At 38.9% G+C, this 25466-nt stretch overlaps 3 protein-coding genes across 6 annotated transcripts in view; 1 reads left to right on the top strand and 2 right to left on the bottom strand.

Annotated features, from left to right (window-relative positions):
• Positions 1–131: 131 nt before the first annotated feature.
• rabgef1l (RAB guanine nucleotide exchange factor (GEF) 1, like) lies at positions 132–5331 on the bottom strand. Its single transcript, XM_027279935.1, has 8 exons — positions 5140–5331; positions 4818–4990; positions 4251–4429; positions 3730–3811; positions 3509–3641; positions 3310–3401; positions 2944–3200; positions 132–2668 (listed from the first exon to the last, which is right to left on the bottom strand). Exons 1-8 carry the CDS (start codon positions 5310–5312, stop codon positions 2237–2239), a joined length of 1521 nt encoding a protein of 506 aa, XP_027135736.1. The 5' UTR covers positions 5313–5331; the 3' UTR covers positions 132–2236.
• LOC104924732 (caspase-1) lies at positions 5110–14004 on the top strand. Of its 2 annotated transcripts, none has more exons than XM_010738179.3 (8): positions 5110–5364; positions 10374–10670; positions 11364–11440; positions 11714–11890; positions 11985–12216; positions 12353–12514; positions 13196–13305; positions 13427–14004. In XM_010738179.3, the coding sequence occupies exons 1-8, from the start codon at positions 5286–5288 to the stop codon at positions 13529–13531; spliced, it is 1239 nt and encodes a 412-aa protein (XP_010736481.3). In that variant the 5' UTR covers positions 5110–5285; the 3' UTR covers positions 13532–14004. The 2 variants fall into 2 exon arrangements, with proteins under 2 accessions (XP_010736481.3, XP_010736482.3); XM_010738180.3 differs by lacking the exon at positions 5110–5364 and adding an exon at positions 8920–9118.
• Positions 14005–16791: 2787 nt separating this feature from the next.
• stx1a (syntaxin 1A (brain)) overlaps positions 16792–25466 on the bottom strand; it is a 56060-nt gene continuing 47385 nt past the window's right edge. Inside the window, exons 7-10 of one of the 3 annotated variants that reach the window (XM_027280789.1) lie at positions 22932–23005; positions 22707–22841; positions 20763–20873; positions 16792–19244 (exon numbers count right to left, since the gene is read on the bottom strand). In XM_027280789.1, coding sequence (XP_027136590.1) covers positions 19167–19244; positions 20763–20873; positions 22707–22841; positions 22932–23005 — 398 coding nt within the window. In that variant the 3' untranslated portion in view covers positions 16792–19166. Of the gene's footprint in view, positions 19245–20422; positions 20534–20762; positions 20874–21362; positions 21466–22706; positions 22842–22931; positions 23006–25466 lie in introns of those variants that run through there. The other 2 variants (XM_027280788.1, XM_027280790.1) reach the window with 2 other exon arrangements.

The raw sequence follows: 25466 nt of genomic DNA, 5'->3' as shown, positions 1-25466 counted from the left end.
AAATGTTTCCCCGCGATGATACAGAACTGTTTATCTAGTCAAAATCTCAGCTTGTCAACTCTTTATTTAACCCTGCGTTGCAAAATCACGACAGTCACGTGAAACAAAATGAACAGGAAAAGCACACGAGGGCACGTGCATTTATTCCTTTTTATTAATCATCACACACCCACAGATGCAAATAAACCAATACTGCCCCAATAACTTACATTTAAATAAAAGACAGTATTGAGTTACTTTCTCCCAAGTGATACAATAACAAACCTATAAGGTTACAAAGATGATGTTTTAAACTTCTTTAAAATACCTGATAAATGGCTTCTGGATACAGTGCAATATGAAAATTATTCAAGCTGTTGTTTAATTTTGCTTTCAAAGTCTTTTCTCAAGTGAAACTCCCAACTGCACGACGACTATACTGCTGCAAATAAGAATTATTTAAAAAGAATCAAACCTAGCAACATAAGGAAACCTTCACTCGTGAGTTAACGGAAAACAAAACATTTCCTCTGCTACATGGCTGCCAAACAAACAGCTCACAACACCATTTATCCTTTCAGCTGAATATGACTTCCTTCATTAAAAATAAAAGGGCTTTAAAATCAAAACGGAGGAAAAGTGCTTCAAAATAAATTAAGCTGTTTATGCTATGTTGTGTCCTCTGCACTAGTGAAGCGACCGGCCTTAGGAGTGATTTTTAAGTCTTGAGTTCATCATCTTTGTCTTATTTTATCCAACATGTCCAACAGAGCAAAAAGAAGAATCAGATTTTTTTTTCTTTTTTTTTTTGGTCGGGACATGCTTTTGACACCCTCTGGAGACGACAAACAAATACATAAAAATTTAACTATTCAATCGTTAGAATTCATGTCATATGTCTTCAAGCAATGCTCTTTGCTACTGTAAATATTACAGGATTAATATCTCCTATTGCATCCAAAAGAATTGATACCTGCCACTCTATAGAAAAATAAAATCACTTCTGTACATCCAGCTTATGACTGGAGAGGGACGTCTGGCATGAAAGACAAGACTACATTTTCCAGACACACAACTGGAGGACTTTATGATTCACTGACATTAATGGGATATGTCCATGCAACACACCCTCACACTCGCCCACATGCACCACCGCCACACACCCACTTCTCTTTCACTCCGGATATTTCTCCGCAGGACTGGGTAATACACAGTAAATACGGCACTAATCACGAGCAAGAGCTGGAGGGTTATTTTAGTGTGGGGGAAGTTAAGTTTCGATTTTTCAGATTTCTCAATTTCCTCTTGCAAAAACATTTTACTTGGTCAAAAAATCCTGTTATTCGTGTTACTACATGTTACTTGGGCATTAAAGTCTGCGTCCTCACACCTGGAGACATCACAACAACCTTGTGTGAAAAGAGGCGAGTAATGCATGTTTAAAAATCACAGCCAAACATTTATCCCGTCGACACAAATCTAACAACAATAACAAGGATGAAGAAGTATTGAGGTACTGAAGATGCCATTGTTGATGACCAACAAGTGTGCTCGGGAAGAACTTGGAGTGGAGTCACTCTGTGGTCTGGGCATCTCGTCAGGATGCCTCTTGGACGCCACACTGTGGAAGGTTTCCCTGCACATCTCACTTGGAGGAAACAAAAGTCCAGGGGTTGGAGTGGTGGGGGGGGGTTTTCCGAGATAGCCTGGGAAAACCAAAGGACATGACTGGGTCATGTCTGCCTATCCTGAAACTGCACTGAAATTTTGACAGAAGAGGTTAGATGAGAAGATCAATACCACTCGCATGAATGTCAGTTACATAAAAAACTGAAGCCAGGAGATGTTTGCATAGCTTACCACAAAGACAGAAAGCAAGGCTTTGTCCACAGGCAGCAAAAATTCAACTACTAGCACCTCGAAAGCTCACAAAACAACAAGTTACTTGTCATTTTTATACTTCATTCTTTGTACAAAGTAAAGGAGATATTATGTGTTGATTGGTGCACTTTGGACAGAGCCTGGTTAGCTGTTTCTTACCTTTGTGATAAGCTAACAGCTTCATGTTTGCCAAAACATTCAACATTTCTGTCACTGTTCAGTGCAGTTTCAGGGAAATAGCGATGGCTGGAGTTGAAATGATCCATATTGGATAGTTGCTGTATGTGCATACGGACAGCAAAGTTTAACAGCAGGGGAAAGAAGGAGGGTGGAGTAAAGCCTCTAGAGGATTTTTAATAGAGCAGAGCTCTTCACATCAACCGGCAAACACTTGCGGTTGCAGTGGTGGTGGCAGGAGCTCATTCTCAACGTTATCGGCGTCGATTGCCGATGATGCTGCAGACGCTGTCCCGCTAGCTGTGGGTGCAGGAGGGTTTTGTGTCTCTGGTGGAAAGCTCTCCAGAACGCTCTGCACCTTCTGCTCCACTTCATCCGTCCAGTCGATGAGGTCGCTCTCCAGCTGACGAGCCTTCTCCATTACCCGCTCCTGCCTTTCCCCGAGCCCTGTTAGCAGGTCCAGCCGTTTGTGGACCTGATTAAGAGCTGCGCTGCCTGGGGAGCAGGAAGAAGCTCCAGTGGCCTGTGGCCAGTTAGGAGATGCCTGGCCTGACATGTAGAGGTCAAACTCCTCAGCGCTCAGGTTCAGAGACTGACCGTCGAGCTTCTCGATGAAGGCCACTGCACAGCACTGAGGAGAGAGGATGTGGAGGGCCATTAAAAGAATGTCTCACCTATGGATGTCATCACTTAGATTTAAAAACTTTTTGAACTCAGGAAGAAGGGCATATCTCGCTCTCAAACCACTTAAAGCCCTGAGAGTGTGATTTTAAGATATTAGATAAGATATATAAAACTTTAGTCTAACTTTGGTCCAACCCATTACCACAACTTTGGAGACTTAGAAACATTTATTGATAAAACACGTAAATAAACTCAAAAAAATAAAACACAAAATTTACTCACCAGGTTAGTGAAGTAGTAACCATCCTCTCCTGTCATGAGCCGACTGGGGTTGCAGAAGCGGGTGATATACTGGATGTTGGACTGCAGTCTCGGAGGGTTTGCTTTCAGCACAATGTAGATGAGCGTGGGGAGGAAGTCGTCCGCGGACGCAGCCTCTTTCTTGCTGACCTTGATGGCATTGAAGATGTGCTTGCTGCAACGAGTGATGCACCCCAGCTTGTCCTTAGGGACGCGCTTGGAGTCCATTTCAATCACGTCTGAAATGATGCAGAGACGTGAGAAGAAAACGAACCGGATCTCTAACGCCAAGATAAAGAGGCGATGTCCTACCGTGGTCTTCTGAAAAATAAACCTAATGAGACGTACCTGTGATGGCTTTGACTACACTGTCAGACACTTCAGGGATCTCCTCGTCTACAGGAACACACAGCATCTCAATGGTGACCCAATGCAAGGCTCTGTAACAGAAAGCAGCTCTCAGACGTAGTCACTGTACCTGAAACTGTGCTTCTCTGTGCTCAGAGGCAAAGCAAATTTAACATTATTACAACTTTTGCTTGCTAACCTGATTCTTTTCTGAATGGCCAGGTCTTTCTTCTCATCGTCAGTGGTCTCAGGACAGAAGACTTCCTTGTAGAGACGAGTCATCATGTACTTCTCTACTTCATCCATAACGCTCTCCACGTGATCCGATGAACCTGAGAACAGAGCAGAGACATTATACACTGCGTAATGTTACCGACACGGTTTACGGATGATTATTGAAAGATGAGAGATAAGCAGTACCTTTGAACTGGGTCAGGAGGCGGTCAGAGAGGTTCTGGTAGAAGTCCTGCACACACTCTGACAGCTCGTCAGCACCCATGTCCTGAACAAGAATAAGAATTTCACCTTAAAAACACACTAATGGCACAAAGACAGAGATCAGAATCAAACCAAATATGAATGACTGATGTATTGTAATATTTTTTTTTTTTTCAACGGAGGCAACACTGTGTGACAGTCAGCGTCTCAGTGAAGTATTCAAGGTTTGCTCCCCGTTTCTATAATTTGAGTTACAGCAAATTTACATAATTTATTTCAGTGACTTTAATGTTGGAAACAGAGAAGTGTTGAGTGATAAAATCAGGACGGGCAGGAATAAAACATCAAAAGACAAAAAACAACCATAGACCAAAAATGAATTTAAGAAAAAAATTGTTAACAGGTTGTCTGGTCTTATTCATTCATAAGACTTAAATGGTTCCTACACGCTCATTTCTCACCCTTAAGTGCACAAACATAATGAACAATCCACTCAAACTCACCCGTTTATACACCATGCCCTCAGTGAAGGCCCGGCATTGTTTGAAGATCTCCCTGCCAGACTTCAGAGGCTTAAGAAAATCAATAAACTCCCGCGTTGCATGATCACTGTCCACAGAGGAATGTCGGCTTGCAGAGGAGCTGGGGCTCGGGCTGCACTGTGCATCAAAGGGAGACGCATCTGGGGGAGGACACTGAATGTTACTTTAAATAAAACCTACAAACACTTACAGGAATTTCTCCTAATATCTTCTTCTTCTTCTTCTTCTGTGTAACCACGCTATGTATATGTTGTTAGGATAGGGAAGTGGTTGAACTAAAGAAAAACCTGATTATTAAGCAAAAGTGTTGGTGACCTCAGTTGTAGTTTCTTAATGTTTTCGAGTAAACCACGTCACCAGAGCCAGTTCAGCAAAAACACAGACAGCAAAACAAATAATGAATAAAAATGCCACTACCACTTTATAACGGCACAGTTATCTCTCACCTCAACAACAGCAATAAAAACTTTTACATAAAGATTTGATAAATAATGACATAAAGAGTATCTCTAGTGAAAGTGTGTGCACCTTTTTTTGGTGGTGTTTTAGTGGAAGGAGTGAAAAACTTTGTGACTGTGTGGACTTTGCTGGACTTCTCCTTAGTTTTCCTCTCTTCAAACTTGCTGAAGGGTGTGACGTTCGACTGTGATTGGGTCTTCTGATGCCGGCTTGCATACGCTTCCTCTTCCTCTCTTTGCAGCCTGGGGAGGGAAAACACAGTAAAAGCTGTAATAGTTATCAGACGGACGTGAGCGAGCGCACAAAATGAGGCGGTGACAGAAGATAGAGAATTCGACTTTTAGAAATAACCGTTCACTGGACACACAGACAGAGAGAGAGACATACAAACCTCTCAGCAAGTGCCCAGTCTTCTTGAATCTGTTTTTGCTTTTCTCGTTGATTTTCCTCTCGCCAGCATTTTGAGCACAGGCCCTGCCAAGCAGTGTTGCCGTAAAAACCACATCCTTTCGTGCAAAGCAGCTCCGATTGGTCCAGATGGATCCCACGCCGCTGGCTCGTCATCCTTCACCAGAAGTAGAGAAGACTGCTGGAGGGAGAAAAAACCCAAAACAAAGTGAGTATAACCAGGATACTCTTGCAATAATATTAATATGTGTATCATGATCACCTTTCTTTGCAATATTTCTTACACTTTCTCCCACTTATACTGTGGAACATCCATTTAATACCAAACATGTTTGAATTAGCTTTCTGTTAACCTTTTTTAAATGTATTTATTTTAAGCAGTTATTATTTATATCATGGTCACTTACTTTTGTAATATTATTTATATATTATGGTCACTACTCTTGCAATAATATTATTATTTTGTATCATGATCACCTTTCTTTGCAATATTTCTTACACTATGGTGACTTTACATTACAATACTCTTTTTATATATCATGCCACTTTTATCCTCAGTACTTGTCTGTTTTGGAAGTTGATTGTTTAGGTTATACATATTTCTGTCTGTTTATTGTGTTTTCTACTTTTTTTCTAATCCTGTGGTGTATGCTACACTTTCCTCTGCTGCTGTAACAAGTACATTTCCCTGTGGTGGGATGAATAAAGTATATCTAATCTAATCTAGGAAGACATGAGTCTAACAGACAGGTCAGTAAATCTGACTTTCAAGTTAGCTATCAACTTTATTTTGCCGCTGAGCTGAAGTCTAAATCTCACCACACAGACCCAGATCATGTAGTTTAACGCTAACACAGTTAATCTAATGTCCATAATCTGATACCTGCACACACCAGGTGAGACGGTGTGTCTCCAGCTTTGACCTATATGTTAATTAGCATCAGCTAATAGTAAGCGCAATAGGTTCCCATGGCAACGTCGGAGCAAGATATGTCGGAAAACCATGACAACAGTGTTTCCCCCGTCGCTCTAAAAGCTGCTTATAAAGTTGTAAAGTTAGATTCAGACTTTAAAAAAAATAAAATAAAATAATCGAAGTCAACAAGCTAATTGCAGAGCTAACCCTAGCTCGGCTAAGGTGACCGGCTAAATGAAACGTCACGTTGGATAAATGTGTGAGTATAAATCTGGCAGCGTGAGTTTGTGTCAACATACACTCTCATTCGCAGGTGGCAGAAAGCCCGTCGGGGTAAGCGTCGTGTCGTGGCTCCAGCTCCGGGCTACAGGCGGTGGATGTTTACACTTAGCTCAGCAGCTAGCTTTGTCCCACAGCCATTTTGTCTGTCAGTCAGCTTCTTCTTCTCTGATTGTTTTTGAGGGCGTGTTATAGATCAGGGTGTTGTGTTTCATCGCCACCCAGCGGTCAGAAGTCATACTGCCAAATCTCATATCATGTAATATATGATGTTATATTTTATTTATGATAATGTCAGTGCAAAACTCCATTTCTGTTTCACAGACAGTGAGTTGTATTTCATTTGTTGCATGGTCATGTTTATGTTAAGAGATTATTGCACAGGAGGTTATGAAGGTAAAGTTATTGCAGTTATTTGTTTTGCATGTTGGGGGGGCTAGTGCAAATGATGTTGATGTAAACAAATTTTACACACAAGACAAGACTATTAAAAGCACTGTTCTAGATTCACAATTTCAGTAAACTGAGCCCTAAACTGAACAATCCGATCACGATCATGAAGGCTGGCTCTGCTCTGGAAGCCCCTGCAGCTGGTTGTGAAAAAACAGGATGCTCCACAAAATGAACTCTCGTTCACTACATGACCTCCTGCTCAAACAACAGAACAGTTTCAGTCAGAGACTCTTGCAGCTCCACTGTAAAAAGGGATCATAGCAGAAGGTATAACCCAGAAACAAACAAATAAAATGGAAAGCTAAACTTACTAAACAGAACCCGAGTGTCGAGAGTACCTTCATTATAATCAAATCACTCTACAAAAAGAAAGATGGTAAGAGAACAACAAACAAGAAAAAGTCATTCTTTCCATCCTTTGTATATTATAAATAATGTCAGTGCAAAATTCCATTTCTGTTTCACAGACAGTGAGTTGTATTTCATTTGTTGCATGGTTATGTTTATGTTAAGAGATTATTGCACAGGAGGTTATGAAGCTAAAGTTATTGCAGTTATTTGTTTTGCATGTTGGGGGGGCTAGTGCAAATGATGTTGATGTAAACAAATTTTACACACACAAGACTATTAAAAGCACTGTTCTAGATTCACAATTTCAGTAAACTGAGCCCTAAACTGAACAATCCGATCACGATCATGAAGGCTGGCTCTGCTCTGGAAGCCCCTGCAGCTGGTTGTGAAAAAACAGGATGCTCCACAAAATGAACTCTCATTCACTACATGACCTCCTGCTCAAACAACAGAACAGTTTCAGTCAGAGACTCTTGCAGCTCCACTGTAAAAAGGGATCATAGCAGAAGGTATAACCCAGAAACAAACAAATAAAATGGAAAGCTAAACTTACTAAAAAGAACCCGAGTGTCGAGGGTGCCTTCATTATAATCAAATCACTCTACAAAAAGAAAGACGGTAAGAGAAACAAGAAAAAGGCATTCTTTCCATCCTTTGTATATTATAAATAATGTCAGTGCAAAATTCCGTTCCCATTTCTGTTTCACAGACAGTGAGTTGTATTTCATTTGTTGGTCATCCCTTAGTTATGATGCTATAGGACTAGACTGTGATGCACTGGGCTCTTCTCATGCTCACTCACACTCCATCTCCATCTGTCCACACTCATGTCCCATCAAGCATGTTACTAACTTAACTTCTTCCCCTTGGAGGTTTTCTGCTTTCTCGTCTTGCAGGTTTTCCTAGATCGGTGATTGGTTGAGCCCGTTGCTGTGGTCCTGCTTGACTTCCACTACATATACTATTATTATTATTATTACTACCTTTCTGTAAATAATATTATAAAGAGTACAGTCTAGACCTCCTCTAAATGGAAAGTGTCAAGAGATAACTTTTGTTATGATTTGCCAGGAAATGACTAAAGCCATCAATGTGGTAGTCCGTCTCTTAGTACTTCCTGATGCACCCACTGATGTGTTTTGATTGGATGACAATAGAGCACTATTCTGACACACCTTTGTTGGTTTTCATGGGACTGCCCAGCATAGAGAAAGCATGGTTTTGTTTAGCTGTTTTCAAGGTCTCAAGAGGAGCAGATCTCGTCATTCACACTCATCCCTGCTGTTGATGCATTGTGCACAGAGAAAATAAAGAAGGGAGATGTTCATCATTTATTATCATGCAATGTTTTAATGTGTTTTAACTGACTCATCTGCTGTGTGACCATTGGTGATTATGGGGTGTCGGACACAAATGCAAATGTTCTTGCAGGACAAACTGTTCATTGTGCAGACATGGACGTTATTAAACAGGTTTTAAGGGATGTAGGTCAAGTTCTAAAATGTCTAATGACTATTTTGTGGGTATTATAAATTAGTGACTTAAAATATCAATTACAACCATTACAATGTAAATACAGTAGTTTTTTTCCAGTTATTTTTTTATTGGTAACATTTGTTACCACTCCCAGATTAAAACTTAACAATATGGGGTTCATGTCAGAGTATCAGCTACTTTAAATATGGTTTAAGATCAATGCACACTAACATGTAGGCTGCACTACATACATATAGTACATAATGTACGCTCCACCCTTTGGGTTACTGTTTAACTTTAAGATTGAAAGTAGATAACTGGGCGAAAAGCAGGAAACCACTAATGAGCTCAACCATTACGCATCCGTCCCCAAACGCGGGCTGTTGGACGCTTTTTTTTAATCATTACTATTATCACTATCAGACCTCTAGTTGAAACAACAACAAACAACAATCTAGTTTGTGAGACGAGATTTGAGAAATGGCAGGTAAGAGTTTACATGCACTTTTTAAATAACAATGACTTCTGGTGTATATTATGGACATCAGCCAGCAAGCGTAAAAATATATATATATGTATAAATATATATATAAGCTGCCTCTTTTGATGGTTTGTGTCATGCAGTTGGTGAGCAGGATGTGAGTCAGAAATATGATTTCTTTATTTGTTTAAGAGGAAAATCTCAGAGAAAAGTGCTGGTAACTCTTCGTATGTGTGCCACGCGTTAGTTTCACTTTGTTGGCGCTGTTTTGCACCGTTGGTAAGTTCATTTAGTTGTAAAAGAGACAGCAAAGTAGAACAAAGACGAGGATGTAGCATTGTTAAGGTTTTAAGATGTCGATAGAGATTTATTTGGTTTTACATAATTATCCATAGACGTCTTAATGTCTGTTCAGATGAACATGGCAAACTATAAACGCGAGTTTATGGGGTTGATGTGTCCAAAGTATAATAAAAGTAAAAGTTTCCAACTGAGGTATCAGATCTCTTCTGACCGTAACTCATGCATTAAGTTCAGTACAGACTCACCGTCTAATAGTTCATAATGTGATGTGAAATTATTACAAACACGCAGAGTTTTCTGCTGTTCAAGAGAAGTAAGAGAAAACATGGGCGTAGCTCTGTCTTGGCTTCCTTGCTGCGTGAGGAGGAAGAGCACAAACCAGCTGTACCAAGGCACATTCCTGAAACTCTTCTCCAATAAATTACTAACTGTTGTATAATGAGTGTTTACTCACATCTGCTTCATTCGCATCTAATCTGTATCATGCGATTCAATGCTGCAGCATCACAAATGACATCCTCCAAAATGATTGCAACCTCTATGCAAGTAGAAATCTGCAGCGCTTTTGTATTACACTGCAATAAATTTAATGTGTAACCTATAATAAACTGGCAACTTAAAAGTGTTACTAAAATATTTTAAATTGCAAAAATTTCTCATGATTTTCTGAATTTTCACATTCAAACATCTTTTCATTTCTGCCCAGATGAACAACATGCATGTCCAAATTAGGTGTTTTTGTGTTTCTTTAGACATTGAAATCAACGTTCTACCTATTAAACTAAATAAACCATTAAAAAAGTATTAAAGGAAAAACACATTGTCATAAAACTGACAAACTGGGCTGTTTGTTCATAACTCTCAGGACAGCAATGTTTTGTAAATATACCTGATGTCTTGTTATGTTGACAAAATCCAGAATTGTGTTTTTCATTTTGCTTCATATTGTTTCCTTTAGGGGAGCTTAGCTCTGTGAGGACTAAGTTTGTGGATAGGGTGACCAAAGCAGTGATCAAACAGCTTCTGGATGACATTTTAGAGGATGGCATCATAAACGATGGAGAAAAAGAATCGATAGCTGAAGAGAATCCTACCAGAGCAGACCAGGCACGTGCTCTCATTGACACAGTGAAGAAGAAAGGAGACAACGCCAGCTGGAAGTTTATTGCTCACATTAAACGCAGAGATGGTGCACTTTACTCTGAAGTGGGTCTGTCCTCTGGTCAACCTGCTCCAAGTGCTGCTCCTGCTCTAGGTGAGCTGACATTTTTCAGACCTTCATCCCATTTCAATTAAAATGGAGTTTTTTATAAACTGGGTTCAGGAATAAGGGCCACGCCTCGTACTCATTCAATTTCCGTTCTCCACGTACTTAAGCACTCCTTTTCTGTCCACTCCTTCTTTGACGCCGCTGTCACATCCCCACAACCCCCCCAAACCCTCTTTCTCGCTTTGTCTTCCCTTTTCTCATCTCCATTCTCACACAGGAACCAGGGGCTCTAATCCGTAGAGGTGCAGAGAGACGGTTCCCCCACTCCATCCCCCCAGGTTCCCTCCAGAATCCCTCCCGTCAACCTCAGGACCATTCTACCGATTGTCCCGCCTCTTCTCCCTATCCCTCATCCCTCTCACCTTTCCTCCCCTCATCCCTTCCTCCCTCCCTCCCTTCATCGCTTACCCTAACATCCCTCATCCTCCGACCCTCATCCCATCATCCCTCCATCCCTCGACCCCTCTAACACCCCCCCCTCCCTTCCCTAAACCCTCTCCGCAGCATATCACCCATGCTTCCCAAATGTTACTTGTAATAAACATGTTTAAACTTCATCCGTACGGGCGTGGTCCTTGTTAGTGAAAGTGGTATTATACCTGGACATTGTCATGAATACAGATGTTTACACAAAAAAAAAGTACATCATTTTGAACAGAAATGTTTTACTGTTTCCAGCTGCAGAACCCCGGAGGAAGATGCAACGGTCGGACAACACGTTTGCAAAAGACCAGGCTGCGGATAAAGATGAAGCAGTTAGTTACATCAATTATATAACATTATCTTAATTGATAGATTTATCCTCAGCTAGTTTTTTAATAGTCGAAACAATAGAGAAATCTAGTTTTACTTTTACTGAGACTATTAAATTGGTTCCTGCGCATCAAATTACTTCACTGTGATAGAAAACGGTGTTGTTTAGGTAGGAATAATACTTTTCTTATTAAAGTCTACAGTTCATATATTTCCTTGTTACGCAGACATGGTCATTTTTTTTTTTACTTTCTACCTTTAAATTATTTTTTCAGATTTATCCTGTGACCAAGTATTCTTCGTCGAATCGTGTGGCCCTGCTAATCAGTAACATCGAGTTCACTAATGAGAAATTCAACAGAAATGGAGCTGACAAAGACGAGATGAACATGGAGAAACTGCTCTCAGATTTGGGATATGAGGTGGTGAAACACACAAACCTCACAGCAAAGGTACTTTGTGGAAAGGGAATTAAAAAACAAACATATTTTGGTGTGGTTTATTTATGATAAAGTAACTGAAGTCTGGATTATTGTGTTCTGACAGGCAATTGATGATGCTGTGATTCGTTTCTCTAAACATCGGAAACTCAAAGAGACAGACAGTGTGCTGGTGGTTCTCATGTCTCATGGGAAACTGGGGGCTGTCCTTGGTGTCGAAACATCTGGTGATGATGATAAGTTCCCTATCAACAACATTTACAAACACTTGGGCTCAGAGAAGTGTCCCGAACTGCTGGACAAACCCAAGATCATCATCATCCAGGCCTGCAGAGGGGGTGATTCTTATCCACTCTTTAAGACACACCAAACATAATTTCAATTTACTGAGGAGTCTGCTAATATCTTGTTTATTGTCTCTAAGTGTTTGAGGCTCTTGTGCACTGTATTGAAATTATGCCACATGTGTTTCAGAGGAAAGAGGATCAGTAATTGTTTCTGATGGTGCAAACGTGCTCTGTGATGATGTGAAACAGCCAAGTCCACCCCTGCCTGCTGATGATGACATTGAGGAGGATGTTCTGCGTTGTGTACACAGAGAAAAAGACTTCATTTCTCTTCTCTCCAGCACACCCGGTGAGTTATATGAGTATGAGTATGAGTATGAGTCTTATATACATATGTTTAGACACACCTTCTTATTCAAACGTGTAAACAAAACAAAATATGGTTTATGTTTTAGTTTCTTCAAAGTAGACACCTTGTGCTTTGATGACAGCTTTGCAGACTTTTCATTCCCTCTGTCATCTGTTTTAAACTAACAGCTGTGCCTTGTTAAAAGTTAAAAGTAGAATTTCTTGCCATCTTAATGCGTTTGAGAGCATGAGTTATGTTGTTTAGAAGTAGTGTTGGCATACAGTAAATAGCCCTATCCGACTACTCTAGTCATTTATATTATAATATATTATTTATATTATTTTTGAGATGCAGAAATGGTGAATTAATTGCATCTGTATGTGTGGTTCCCACCATGAAGCATGAAGGATCTCAGAATATACCATATTTTGCTTTGTGTACACTTTTTTTTGTCTACCACAGATTCCCCAGATGTTATTTCATAGTTTTGATGTCTTCAGTGTTAATTTACAATGTTTGAAATAATACAAATGAGGAAGAAATTGGAATGTGTCCAAACCCCTGACTAGGATCAGATCCTCTATAGCTCATAACACAATGAATATTAACATTAATAGTTAATAATGAATACCTTATTTAATAAAAAAATATATTTTCTGTTTCTGTATGTTTTTCCTGCAGATACTGTCTCATATAGACACAAAGAGGAAGGGTCTTTTCTTATCCAGTTTATTGCTGAGATATTCCCACAGTATGCACTTGCAGATGACATTGAAGAACTTTTCAGAAAAGTAAGTTTTTCAAATGCAAACTGTCTTTTGAGTGTGAACATGCATACAGGAGTGATGACACTCTTGTTTTATTAGTCTCTGTGTTGCTTAATTTCATGCACTGTTTGTATCAACCTCACAGGTCATGCAACGCTTTGAAGGCCTTCCCTTTCGGAACATAAGACAGATGCCAACCAAAGACCGGTGCACTCTTACAAAGCGCTTCTACTTCTTTCCTGGCTCCTGAGACAGGATCTGCTATTTGTCGTCGTTTTGCTTCGCATTTTGCTCCTTTGTGTGTATGTATGTGTGTCCACTCATGATAAAACTTTGTTTTGTATAGTATTTAGTTAAATAATTGCATTTATATATTTCTATATAATTAACAGTGTGTAATAATAGGGGGACATTTTTATCAACTACAAAGAGGACAGTATATTGAGTAATTGTGTGCACCTGCCTACAAATTTAGGAAATCATAGCCTCTACAGTCAAAATGTGTAACATTTATTATCTATTTTAAACTATATAAAATGTATAAAACACTAAACAACACGACCATTACCTAATTACTCAAGTAATGTACAATATTATAGTAAAAACATTATTCTTAATTAAACGTTAAACATATTAAATGGGCACTTAATTTTTAATTCTTCATTATGCTTGTATCAATTGTGTTCAGAAATACAAATTAAAACTTTACTACACCACTTTTAATTTTGTGTCTTTATTTTTGTGCCTACATTCAGCACTCCATATGTTTTGAAATTATATTGTCTTTACGTATTTATATGAACATGTGAGCAGAACTGATGGGCCAGGTTGGGAATGTCTGTTGTGGGTATGTTATGCTCTCTTAGACAAATGTGCGACACTATAAACATAAACTTAACACAGTTAACTTCTTAGCTTGTATCTCAGCAGTTGATATTTCAGCCTTTTACTGCCCAAGAAACTTATTTCGAAATAAAACACACTGTTGTTGTTCCTGGGAATAAAATACTGCACCAACAGTCATATTTAGTGAAAGACATGCATGAAATCAGGTATGTAAACCATGACACACAAAGCCCAGGAGTTCTTATAGGTTCACAACTGTAAAAAGAGCATAAAATTTTATCTAATAACATTTAAATGCACAGATTCTTTCTCTGAACATACGATGTGCAGAAAGTGTGAAGATTTGCTTTTGATTTGGTACAATTGTTAATTTGCATCTTTATATCACAGCCCACAGCAAAACATTTGCCTGGTATGACTAGTTTTACTAGTTTTAGATGTGTTGGGTTTCCTTTCCTCACCTCAACAAAAAACTGTAGTTATACCTTTGGACTACTTGTATCTCAGTGAAAAGACATTGTTAAATAAGATATATACAGTATGCATTCTGGCTAAATCTGTCCATCACTGTAGCCTGGCGGTATCCTGAGCTAATTTATTTGTGCTTGAAATCGTTGCCCAGTCATGTGGACTGGTATTCCAGGCTCTTTGGACGGTTCCCCCTAAAATTGTAGCTACAATATTTCTAGCTCTACTTACCAGTCAGTTCTATATCAACAATCCAGGCTGCAACAAAGACCATGAACCTGCAAACGTTTTAGAAAAGGACTGTTTTTGTTGTTGCTCCTGTCTGGAGAAATGACTATTTAGGAATCTGAGTTTGTTACTTACAACTTAGCAAGCTAACCCCCAGACACATATGCTTGCTTGGAGGCATCATGGAAAATATGAACCCAATGAGCCACATCAGAGTGGTCCATGGGGGGTAAAACACAGCAACACAGCAGAGTAACTGTACCTGTTGCAGGGTAGGATGCACTGACTCAAGGTCAGTAGCAGTCATTTGTTGTTTCTAGTGAGATTCAGAATATTTTTGAACTCATTAGATCTCCATCATCTTTTTTGGAGACATCCTGCCTGATACTAGTTTTACTAGTTTATCAACACTTAGATTATGTGTTGTAAAGCAAGATATACAGTAATTACTACATGCAATATGCAAACAGTACGCAATTGTTCTTACATGCTGGAAGATCTTAGGACGCATTTGTGTTAAGATGCATGTGACAAAAAGTTTTTGTTCGGTGTAGAAGTATGTTGGTAGGCTGAACTGGTTTGTCACGAACACATCTGGTACAAATGTTGGCAGAGGCCAAAGACAGATATATTGTTGCAGTTCCTGTTACCCTACACTCAGTAACCCTTTTAGGCCACTTAAGCATTTCAGTTACATAGAAAATCCATTTAAATGTCATATTTTTAATATAAATTAACTAATAAACTTAATGTGAAGCAAGTAATAAGATTTATATAATTGTACTAATGAATTCAATGTGCTTCCACTACACAGTAGTGTAGTAGCCAGGTTTATGCATTCAATATTAATAAAGACAATTTGTTTCCCCAAACCCAACAGTGAAAATGAATGCAGTCATTTTGAGTTTATTAGTACTATTACTAATAAACTCTAAGTAATAGTACTAAACAAATTAAACCTATGTAATTCAAATGGATGGAAACTTTCTACGTAATTGAAATGCATTTTGGCCAAAACTTTTTTGAGTGCATGAGCAAGCACTTGGCAACGGTGGCACTGCTGGTTAAGAGGATGTGAAGAGTTAAATCGAGTGATTTAAAGTAAAATGCTTGTGAGTACAATTATTTTGTTTGGGTGAATTAACAATCAGTATATAAGTGATTAATAATTGATGTATTCTCTAAAAGCCATTAGGATGAGAAGTAAAAGTGCTATGTGTGAGCAATAATATGTACTCAACTATAATACTTTGGTTAAGTGTTAACAAAATATTTTGGTATTTTGTATTGATTTAAAATGATGAATGTTTAATAAAATACAATAAATAAACATGTTTGTTTGAAAGAAATGCAATGTTAAATCTTACTAGGCATGAGACTACAGGATGACATGTTCTGTGTGCTTTAACTGTGAGAAAAGAGGAACTTCAGAGTTCACGATAAAGTAAAAGTAAAGTGACAAAAGGACATACTGTAGCTTCCCTTCAAAAACAGGAATCAATCATTACAGTAGAAGAACAAAGATGACCAAAAAATAAATAAATAATAATAATAATAATAAAAGCTTTCAAAATAAAAGAAACCTTTTGGCTGAAGTTCAATACAATACAATGTTGTAACAGAGTCGTTTTGTTTTCTGCAGTAACAGTGACAAAGTTACTATGAGCCATAGTCACAATTATTAAAATAAGGCCCAGGTTAGTCGAAGTTTATGCAAAGCAAAGCACAAAGTCTGAATGTGTTTTTTCAGACAAACTTTACTTGAAAAAACAAAACAAACTCAAATGAAACAAACATATCCATGTCATCACAGTACAACACAAAGGCAACAAGTTGTAGAGTAGGCAACATGGTTGAGTTCATGCTGACGCTTTAACTGACTCATTAATTTCACTCATAAAAATGAACAGAGTAGTAGTTTGACAGGAGGATATGCTCTGTTTAAAGCTTGGGGGTTTATAAAAAGACATAAAACAACAAGGGTTTGTCACTTACACACCAGAATTATCAATCAAACCAGACTAGACTTCATTTTAACAGCTTATTTGAACATACTGGCAGTGTTAGAGAACTTTATATCAGTTTACACTTTATACAAAACAAAGACACGGGTGGCTAGTAGCAAACACTCATGTTCTCACCCAGTGACTGGCACTCATTACGCCCAAACATGTAGCTACAGATAACACACACACACACACACACACACACACATATCCTCTTTCACGCACTCACACCCAACACTGGAGCAACGTCAGAAATGCTGCACAACTGGTAAGGCCAGATGAAGTGAAGTACAGTAGCGTTGTTTTTGTGAACTACAAGAGATAACATTTGAAAAGTTTGGCAGTGAGATGATTCTACGAGCAAAATATCCAACGTGTCTGCTTTCAAACACCACTTTACAGTGAACTAAACCATGCAGGGCTTTTGAAGGGAGGTAGAGGACATCGGAGAGAAAGTCAAAAGACTAGAAAAGATAAATAAACATAGGTCTAATAGGTAACGTGGCTTTGAAAACACTGCAGATTAGTGGCCTGTCACTTTGCCTGTACAACACAGAAAAGACTACTGAATAAGTGTCATATTTGGAAGTTGGAATGTATTAGTATAGTGTTACATGTCATTTAGTAACTTTTTCATTCAAGAATTCACTTTTGGAAACATCATATCGTTGACAACACTCAACACTCAGATAAACAGTTTGCAGCACCACACGTTTACAAAATAGCAACTCATGCGAAAACACCTCCGGCCTCTGTAACGCACCTTGCGCTAAACATGTAATAGATTGCATTCCTGAAACAGGAAACTGAAAATATGAATGTGTTGTGTTTTTGCTCTTTTGTTTGTGTGTGTGCGTATGTGTGTGTGTTCTGTCAGTGTGACTGTGGTCGAGGATTAGGCCAACGTTCCCCCAACGATGGAAGCAATGACTATTCCCAGAACCACACAGCATATAATAATCATAATTTTCTTCTGTACAGTGTTAAACAACAACAGATAAAGTCGTCCAAGGCAGCAAATGGGATGCAAGGAGGAAAACATGTTAGAAATATCATCGTACTTTACTTAAACATTAGAACAAAATGCAGCTTAGAAGAAAACCAGAAGAACACAATGCAGTTTTAAATAAGAGACTATTGAATTTGAATGTATCTTAAATCAATCAAATCAAGTTTATCATACACAAGACAATGTATAGTGAAATCAGATGATGGTGTTGGAGTGTAACCTCCTCTACTTTCTTTGGTTCCTGCATTCTGTTCATGCCACATTAAACAACATGCAGTGTATTCACACATGCCACAAACATGAATATTTAAAGCCACTGTGTGTCAAATATGAATCCTCAATTTTGGCGCCATCTATGGTGCCAATAACAACAAAGAGGATAATGTGGCAGGCGTCAATGCATGCGGCTACCTCCTGATTTAAACCTGAAGCGATATTTAGACTGCACAGATATTTGATTATTTTACCATAATCCACACAGTGACTTTAAACCAAATCAAATGTTATAAACATGACATCACACGTTTATATACAGCTGGGTCTAACATTTAAACCCCGAATCAACAGTCTTTTTTAATTAAAAGAAGTGTTCACTTTCAGTAGATAGTTGAATGTGATGATGCCACTCTCATATGCAGTAAATACGAACCTGGAGCCAGCAGCTGTTTAGCTTTGCTTAGCATAAACAAAGTAGGAAGGACACTAGGCTATGTCCAAAGGTAACAAAATCTGCCTAAATGTAAAAACGTTTTGAGTTTTGTGTGTCAAGCATGGAAGCCAGAGCAATTTTCATTAAAGTGAGAGTGTAGCATCTTAGAGTCTGGTATCCAGTTTCTTATAATCCATCCTTGGAGTTTATGTGATGGACTATTTCTTGGCTGAGTGCAGTGACTTTGAATATTGTCATCAATGTGAGGTTGCCATGCAATAGTTCAGCGCATAATCCCCATAGGACCACTGCTTGATGTTTTTATGGCAAAGTATTCCTTTAATGTTACAAACAAAGCAACAGTTTTTAATTTTAAAACAATGAATAAAACATTATCAGGGTTCTCAATGTTAGATACATCTGTAAGTATGTGAAGCGCACATTCATTTTGACTTTTAACCACACAGATTTGTGCTTGTAGAAAACACATGCAAGCTCATGAACAGACGGCAGAATGTGCACGACAACAGTCACAAACATAAAGTATGAGTTAGTGCCTCAAATTTTCTGACTGTTTAGTTCAGAAAAAGCATAAATTAAAAATATACATTTTAAATTTTTAATTCTTTGAGTGAGCCTGCACTTTTGTGAGCAGTTACTGACTGCACAATGCAAAAACCTAACTGAGTCCAACTGCAAGGGAAATAATGAGGACGGCCAGACATGCTGCAACACAACCTCCTATCAGGATCTTCTTCTGGATGGGGGTAAATGGGAGGGGAAAGAAGGAGGGCAAAATATCAGATGATGATTCAGTGGGGGAGAGAACGAGTGAGAAACAGAGAGAGAAGAGAAGAGGAGAAGGAAAAGAAAAAAGAGGAAACTTTGCTGTTGCACAATCTTTATTTTGAGGTGGGGAAATAATCATGTAGACGACCCGAGGGAATTGAGATCATGCCATGTATTTAATTCCTCTACCTTTGAATGTTGTTATAGATATTAGCCAAGAGGTGGCAGAGCTGCTCCACTCTGGTCAAGGTTGTTAAATGAAGGGAAGACGATCAAGTAACCCAGTGAGTCCTTTTTATAAACTGTGGAGCAGTTGTTTTCAGTCATTTTTGTCCCGTTCACTGACACTACCTGTGATGCTCCAAATCTTTTGAATGAATTTAAAAGTGGATGTTATTTAACACTATTTTTAGTTTTTTCTTTCTTTTCATACAAGCCGTGGTGATCTGGGAATCACTGATGTTTTGGGCTTTGGCTCTTTTTTTCCAGTAGGTTTGTCCACGTTTGCATTTGTACTGCTACCACTTGGAGTGGCGCACATTGTAAAATGATGATAAGAAGCTCGAGCAAGCAACTGGGTAGCTTAGCTCAGCATAGATGATGGAAACAGGGGGAAACTGGCTCAGTCCAAAGGTTACAAAATCCACCCACCAGCACTTCTAAAGATCCCTAATTACCTATAATTAGTTGATAAACGAAGTGTAAAAATGATAGCAGTTTAATGGATGTATTAAGAGAGCTAGAGTTTGTATTTGAACCACTGCCACATGTTGGACGTCCCATTCATTCATCCATTACCTTCAGCTATCTATTTTGGCTTCTCTGCCTACTTGCTTACCCGATTTGACGACCTCTCAGCAGCAGGTGGTGTTCAGGTGTTACATCAGTGTCCTTTGTGGTTCAGCTGGTAGTTTATTTATTGTTTATTGTGACAATAAGCATACTATAATAAGTATATATTTTTAGACTTTTATTTAGATGTACACTCTGCCAAATCACTGCTGTAAAATACATCAAATACACTCATGCTTCACATGCGCATGCACACACACTAACGACAGCTATACATGCAATGTACAGGTTATCTATCACTTCTTCATGTGATAACATGTTCACATGCATTGTTTCGTTGTATATGTCACTCACCCTCCGTGCTTTACTCTGGTACTTAACCGCCTTCTTAGTGTCTGATACTGCCCTCTCCACATAGTCTACTGAGTGCTCCACATTGTACTCTATGCGGTCTATCATTTCCCCCTAGGAGAGGTTAGTTAAAGAGGAGGCATGGAAGACAAGCAGACAGGAAGAAGAAAGAGGGAGGCAGGTGGAGGTAGGAGGAGGAGGAGAAGGAGTGGATACAGATGGAGAGGAGGTGAGGAGAGCGAGAGGAATAATGGGTGAAAGTGAAGGGGAAGCAGAAAAGGAGAAAAGAAAGAGGAAAAAAATTAGAAATAATAAGTCATTTTGTAGAAGGTGTGCATCTCACCCGTTTGCCGGTCTTTTTGAACTTTTTGCACTTTGGGATGCTCTCCTTAGCCTGCCCCACATAATCCAGAGACTCCAGCACCATCCGCTCAATATTGTTCACCAGGCCACCCTGCACAAAAACAAAGACGGAGTCAGAGAGCAGAAATCTGACTGAACTCACCTTTAACCACACCAAGAATTCAATGTCATATATATTGTTTAAGGCATTAGGCTAGTCTGATGATGTAGTAGTAGTACTATTAATTAAATATTTTGATACGTGACATGTTGTTTCATTCTTAAAGAGCAGCAAAGACTTTGAAAAGGATACAAATTACTCCACACGTTCCTTCTTACTGACACTTTAATTTATGAAAGCAGCAGAAGTCATTAACCGTGTTTAATCACTCATCAAAGAACATCTAATATTGCAATTATATTAGTACTGACCCAGGATTGTTGAAACACCAAGCATCAGTCTATTTGATATAGACTATCAAATAGACTAATGCTGACTATAAAGTGACTATAAAGTTAAATCAGTGTTTCATGCACTGCAACAATGATAAATAAAAAAGGGCAAAAAAGGGAAATAAAAGAGGAATCACAGGTAAATTACCTTACTGCATTAGAAGTGTAGCGCTGTTCTCTGTTCTCTAGAGCTCAGAGTCATTGTGTTGGTGTGTTGTGTTGCAGAAAAAGAAGCAAAAGAGAGTGCAAAGCTGAGAAAGACAAAATTAACAACCAAACTCAAGTATTATCTGAAATGATGTGGCACCCGGTTGATAAAGGGAAGAGTTAGTTAATTAAATTATTTACATTTAAAGCATTCATGTGCATGACAGGAGAACAGATTATACACACAAACACACATAATACGGAGTTATTTGACATTTAAACAATTATCACTCCCGCACCAGATTATGAGGGGAACCCTGCTATTGGATTGTGCTCTCATTGCAATTCATATCACTCACATGCAACAATTTACTTTCATATTTTCTTATTCATGCTCCCTTTTGCATAATTCAGAGTATTTCTGATGAGGGTAACAGTTAATCTGTGGGGGTTCAGCCCACACACTCATGCAGTCGCACATACAGGCAATGCCTACAGATTTACCTAAGATCTTTACTAAGAAGGGCTAAGGCAACTCTTACACTTGAGGATAACTTGTGCATGCGGCTTTGAAGAAGCTTTATAAAGGGAACTACATATTGTCAGCGCAAGCATGTTCGTTGCTCACTGGATGATGCAAGTTCCTGAGTACAATGTTCACATAAGAATAGATTTTCTACCACAGAGAAATGACAAACCTCAACGAATCCTGAACAATTCTCAACTTAACACGCCAAAGCTAATGTAAAAATGAAGGTTTGTTTATGATTTAATGCTCTTACAAAACAGAAAATTAATGCAATGCTATTTAGCTGCCAGCTTGAAAATCCCTGGTGTCAGATTTTCCTGCCAGCTCATGAACGCAGCATGATAATTATGTAGAAAAAATGGTCTAATGGCAGAAATCCCAAATACAAATAATCACTAAATTCTAATCAACTGATCCTTGAGCCAATAATTATCTGTGCCCCAAAGTCTGTCTAAATTTACTGAGATATTTTGCAAACAGACAACCAGATGGAGCTGAAAACATAACCTCCATCCAACTCTGTTGGCACAGTAAGGCCAATATCTATACTAATACACGCTACAACTAAATTAAAAGACTGCCAGTTGCCGTCTGTCTGAAGTGGAGTTTTTTTAATGATAGAGAGAAGCAGCAGGCTGAGCTGGTTAATGGTTTTATCATTGTAAACACAGTGTGGTGTCTTTTACATAAGCTGGATAACCCTTTTAAAACACTGACAACTTGTAGATTTAGCATCTGCAGGTTTGCTTTCACATGCATTTGGCTGAACGTCAAACCACAAAGCTGCAGGTACTGAGAGAGGATCAGTGTTTTCACCTGGTTCTCCACCAGCATGGCCATGTCCATGAACATGTCGTGAAGCTCTCTGATGCTGTTTTCCAGCTTGATAATCTCAGTGTGCCGTGTCTCGATCTCATTCATAGCTTGCTCGGTGATGTTGTCCATAATGATCTGAGACGGCAGAACACAAGGACAGAGTTTAATTAATTAATAAATGACATGCTGTATGTGCATTCGTGTTGCATTTGTTGTAGCACTTACCCCCGAGGTAAAGATAGCCGGGTTGTCACTCTCCAACATACTCTCCAGCTCCTCATTTGTTGTGTTTCTCCCAGCTGGAAGAGCAAACACAAACTCATAAACATCTATAACAACTATCATGTTTGAGACTTGAGTGTGTGACTATTACAGAAAGTTTAACAAGTGTAAGTGTAAATGCTATTTGATTAAAAGGTTCTTCAAACTACAGTAGATAAAGACCACATTAGGAAACACTAATAAAAACTCCTTCATTACTGTCTGAGGATGCATTAAAATATAAACTGAGTGCCTCTCTGCATCTGTCTATACTGAATTTTAAACTCTTTATTCTTCCATCTCTTTCTCTCAGAACAGAAAGTCCTGTGTGCCACAATTTAGGCTGAACATCTCAGAGTCAAAAACAGATGCAGTCATACAAAAACAGCTATTATATCGTCATAGCTCTGATTATAAGCAGACAGATTTAAGACAGCCTTGTTAGACATTGTCCCTCAACCACTAACCTCCAGACAATGCCACAGTCCTATAAACACTCACAGTTCAGACATCAAACAATGACTCAACCCTGCCCCTTTCATATTGGCCAGTCAGGCATGTTTTCCCCTTCTACATCCGGCTGCTTGTCCAACAAATGTGACGATAATCAATGGCTGAGCTTTGAGGTTTCCTCCTTTATGTCTCTTCATATTTGTTATGGTGGACTTTGATCTGTTTTAAAGCTGTAACGGGAATATAGCCAGAACTGCTTATGATATTTCAGCAGCACTGTAGCATTTGTGCATTACCTCTTTCATCCTGTGACACAAGTGTCATTAACCTCTAATACTGTTAGATGAAGGATCGATGTATACTTTGCCTGTTTTATATTCTCTTTTCAAACAGTTCATTTGAAGTTTGTGTTACATAAGTTTGATTTCCTTGCCTTTTAAAGCAACATTGCGTAACATTGTCTTTCTACACTGACATGTAATGTTTGTAAGCCAAGATGCCTGGACTGTGAGCTCAGAGCACCAAGGGAGTGTTAGTGTTTGTACAGCAGGCATTTTGGACCACAGGGAAGAAGAGGAGGTTTTTAGGCCCGAAGCACAGGAATACAGATGGGGAACAGAGCCAGTGGTGTGTCAGAACCTGAGCTGGGTAAGCATGTAATGCTCAGCAGGCTCTATGGGCATATTGGCAAAAAGCAGAAAGTGACCGAGCAAGAGGCCACTGGACAAGAGTAAATCTGGGACTGAATTTTAGTCGTTGGCGAGAGCTTTGTGACATAAAAAGCTGAAAGACAATGGGCTTCTTGGACTAGTAGGTGATATTAGCTGGCTGCTATTATTAAGTTGTTGCGCTTGACTCATTTGTTTTTAATCAGAAGTTATGTAATCATAACAAATACATGCGTGCAACTGTCCATATTTATGATATTGGTATTAAACTCTGAAATTGGGGGCGCTCAGTCACAAAAATACTAATTTCTATTCGGTGTTGCTTTAAAAAAAGACATGACTTGTATGGTGTTAAATTAAGGAGGACTGGTCATGTAGTAATATTGAGTCAGAGATATCAGTCATCTTTGATCAGAGCAGCTTGGCCCAATCTGCACATCATTTGTAGGAGTTAAGATTGAATCTCATGCTTACAGATAATCTATTTGACATTTCCAATTATCAGGAGAGGCAAAACATGAGTAAACAGGCCATGTAATCCTGTGTAGCTACCTTAACTATGCAGAGCAAAGGAAAGTTAGTGACATCACCTAGTTATTCACCACCAAGTTTGCCTCAATATTCCATCCCCCCCTGATAAACTTCCTATCTCTCTATCTACTAACATTGCTTGTACAACAGGACATCCCACAGATTCTTCCTGCTGATGTGCTTGCTCCTCATCCATCTTCATTTCCCCCAACAGAGTTGTCCTACTTCATAAACATTCCCCTACACCTTACTTCTTACTACGCCTACATTAATATTCTCATGTATGAGTGCTGACTTCGCCTGCAGAGCTGCTCCTCTTGGGCTCCATTTCTGCTCCACTGATGCTGTAAGTCCCAGTCAGCATCATCTCCAATCTTCCCTTTGCACATTTTAAATCCCTTGTGAGGATAGATTCAGTATATACAGTATGTGCTATCTCTTCCCCATGAAGACACCCTGCATTCCCACATCACATGGTGTACAGTACTTCTCTCAGTTGTCATGGCTATGGTGTATTGATTTAGCTAATGTTATCCAATCATACTGTAATAGAGAAAATGTCAAAACACAGAAAATACATTTCTAAACTTGTTGTTCATGAACATGCAACATGGCCGGTAAGGCCCGTGCATAGATCCATGCCGCTCATGTTTTATGACAAAGTTTTTATCCCAGTTGGATCTTTGTCAGGATGTTTGGGACTGCGAGTAAATCGCCTTCTCTTCATCAGGGATCCCTGAGATATACAGTATATTCTGAATGTAGATAATGTAGATTCTGATATATGTGATGACGTATCTGATATAATGTGTGTATTGATATTTTGAACTACAGCTTTTTTATCTCT

This window comes from Larimichthys crocea, chromosome VII (assembly GCF_000972845.2).
Source record: "Larimichthys crocea isolate SSNF chromosome VII, L_crocea_2.0, whole genome shotgun sequence".
Taxonomy (NCBI): Eukaryota; Metazoa; Chordata; class Actinopteri; family Sciaenidae; genus Larimichthys; species Larimichthys crocea.
The sequence above is the reverse complement of the archived record's forward strand: the minus strand, read 5'-3'. Positions and strand labels throughout refer to the sequence as shown.

Excerpts from the sequence above, each read along its gene's own strand:
- LOC104924732 (XM_010738179.3), top strand. The coding sequence starts at position 5,286 with ATGGATCCCACGCCGCTGGCTCGTCATCCTTCACCAGAAGTAGAGAAG. Across the intron at positions 11,891-11,984 it reads ACACAAACCTCACAGCAAAG|GCAATTGATGATGCTGTGAT; the intron begins GTACTTTGTGGA and ends GTGTTCTGACAG. Across the intron at positions 12,217-12,352 it reads CATCCAGGCCTGCAGAGGGG|AGGAAAGAGGATCAGTAATT; the intron begins GTGATTCTTATC and ends CATGTGTTTCAG.
- rabgef1l (XM_027279935.1), bottom strand. The coding sequence starts at position 5,312 with ATGACGAGCCAGCGGCGTGGGATCCATCTGGACCAATCGGAGCTGCTT. Across the intron at positions 4,991-5,139 it reads GACTGGGCACTTGCTGAGAG|GCTGCAAAGAGAGGAAGAGG; the intron begins GTTTGTATGTCT and ends TTCCCTCCCCAG. Across the intron at positions 3,642-3,729 it reads CCTCCTGACCCAGTTCAAAG|GTTCATCGGATCACGTGGAG; the intron begins GTACTGCTTATC and ends CTCTGTTCTCAG.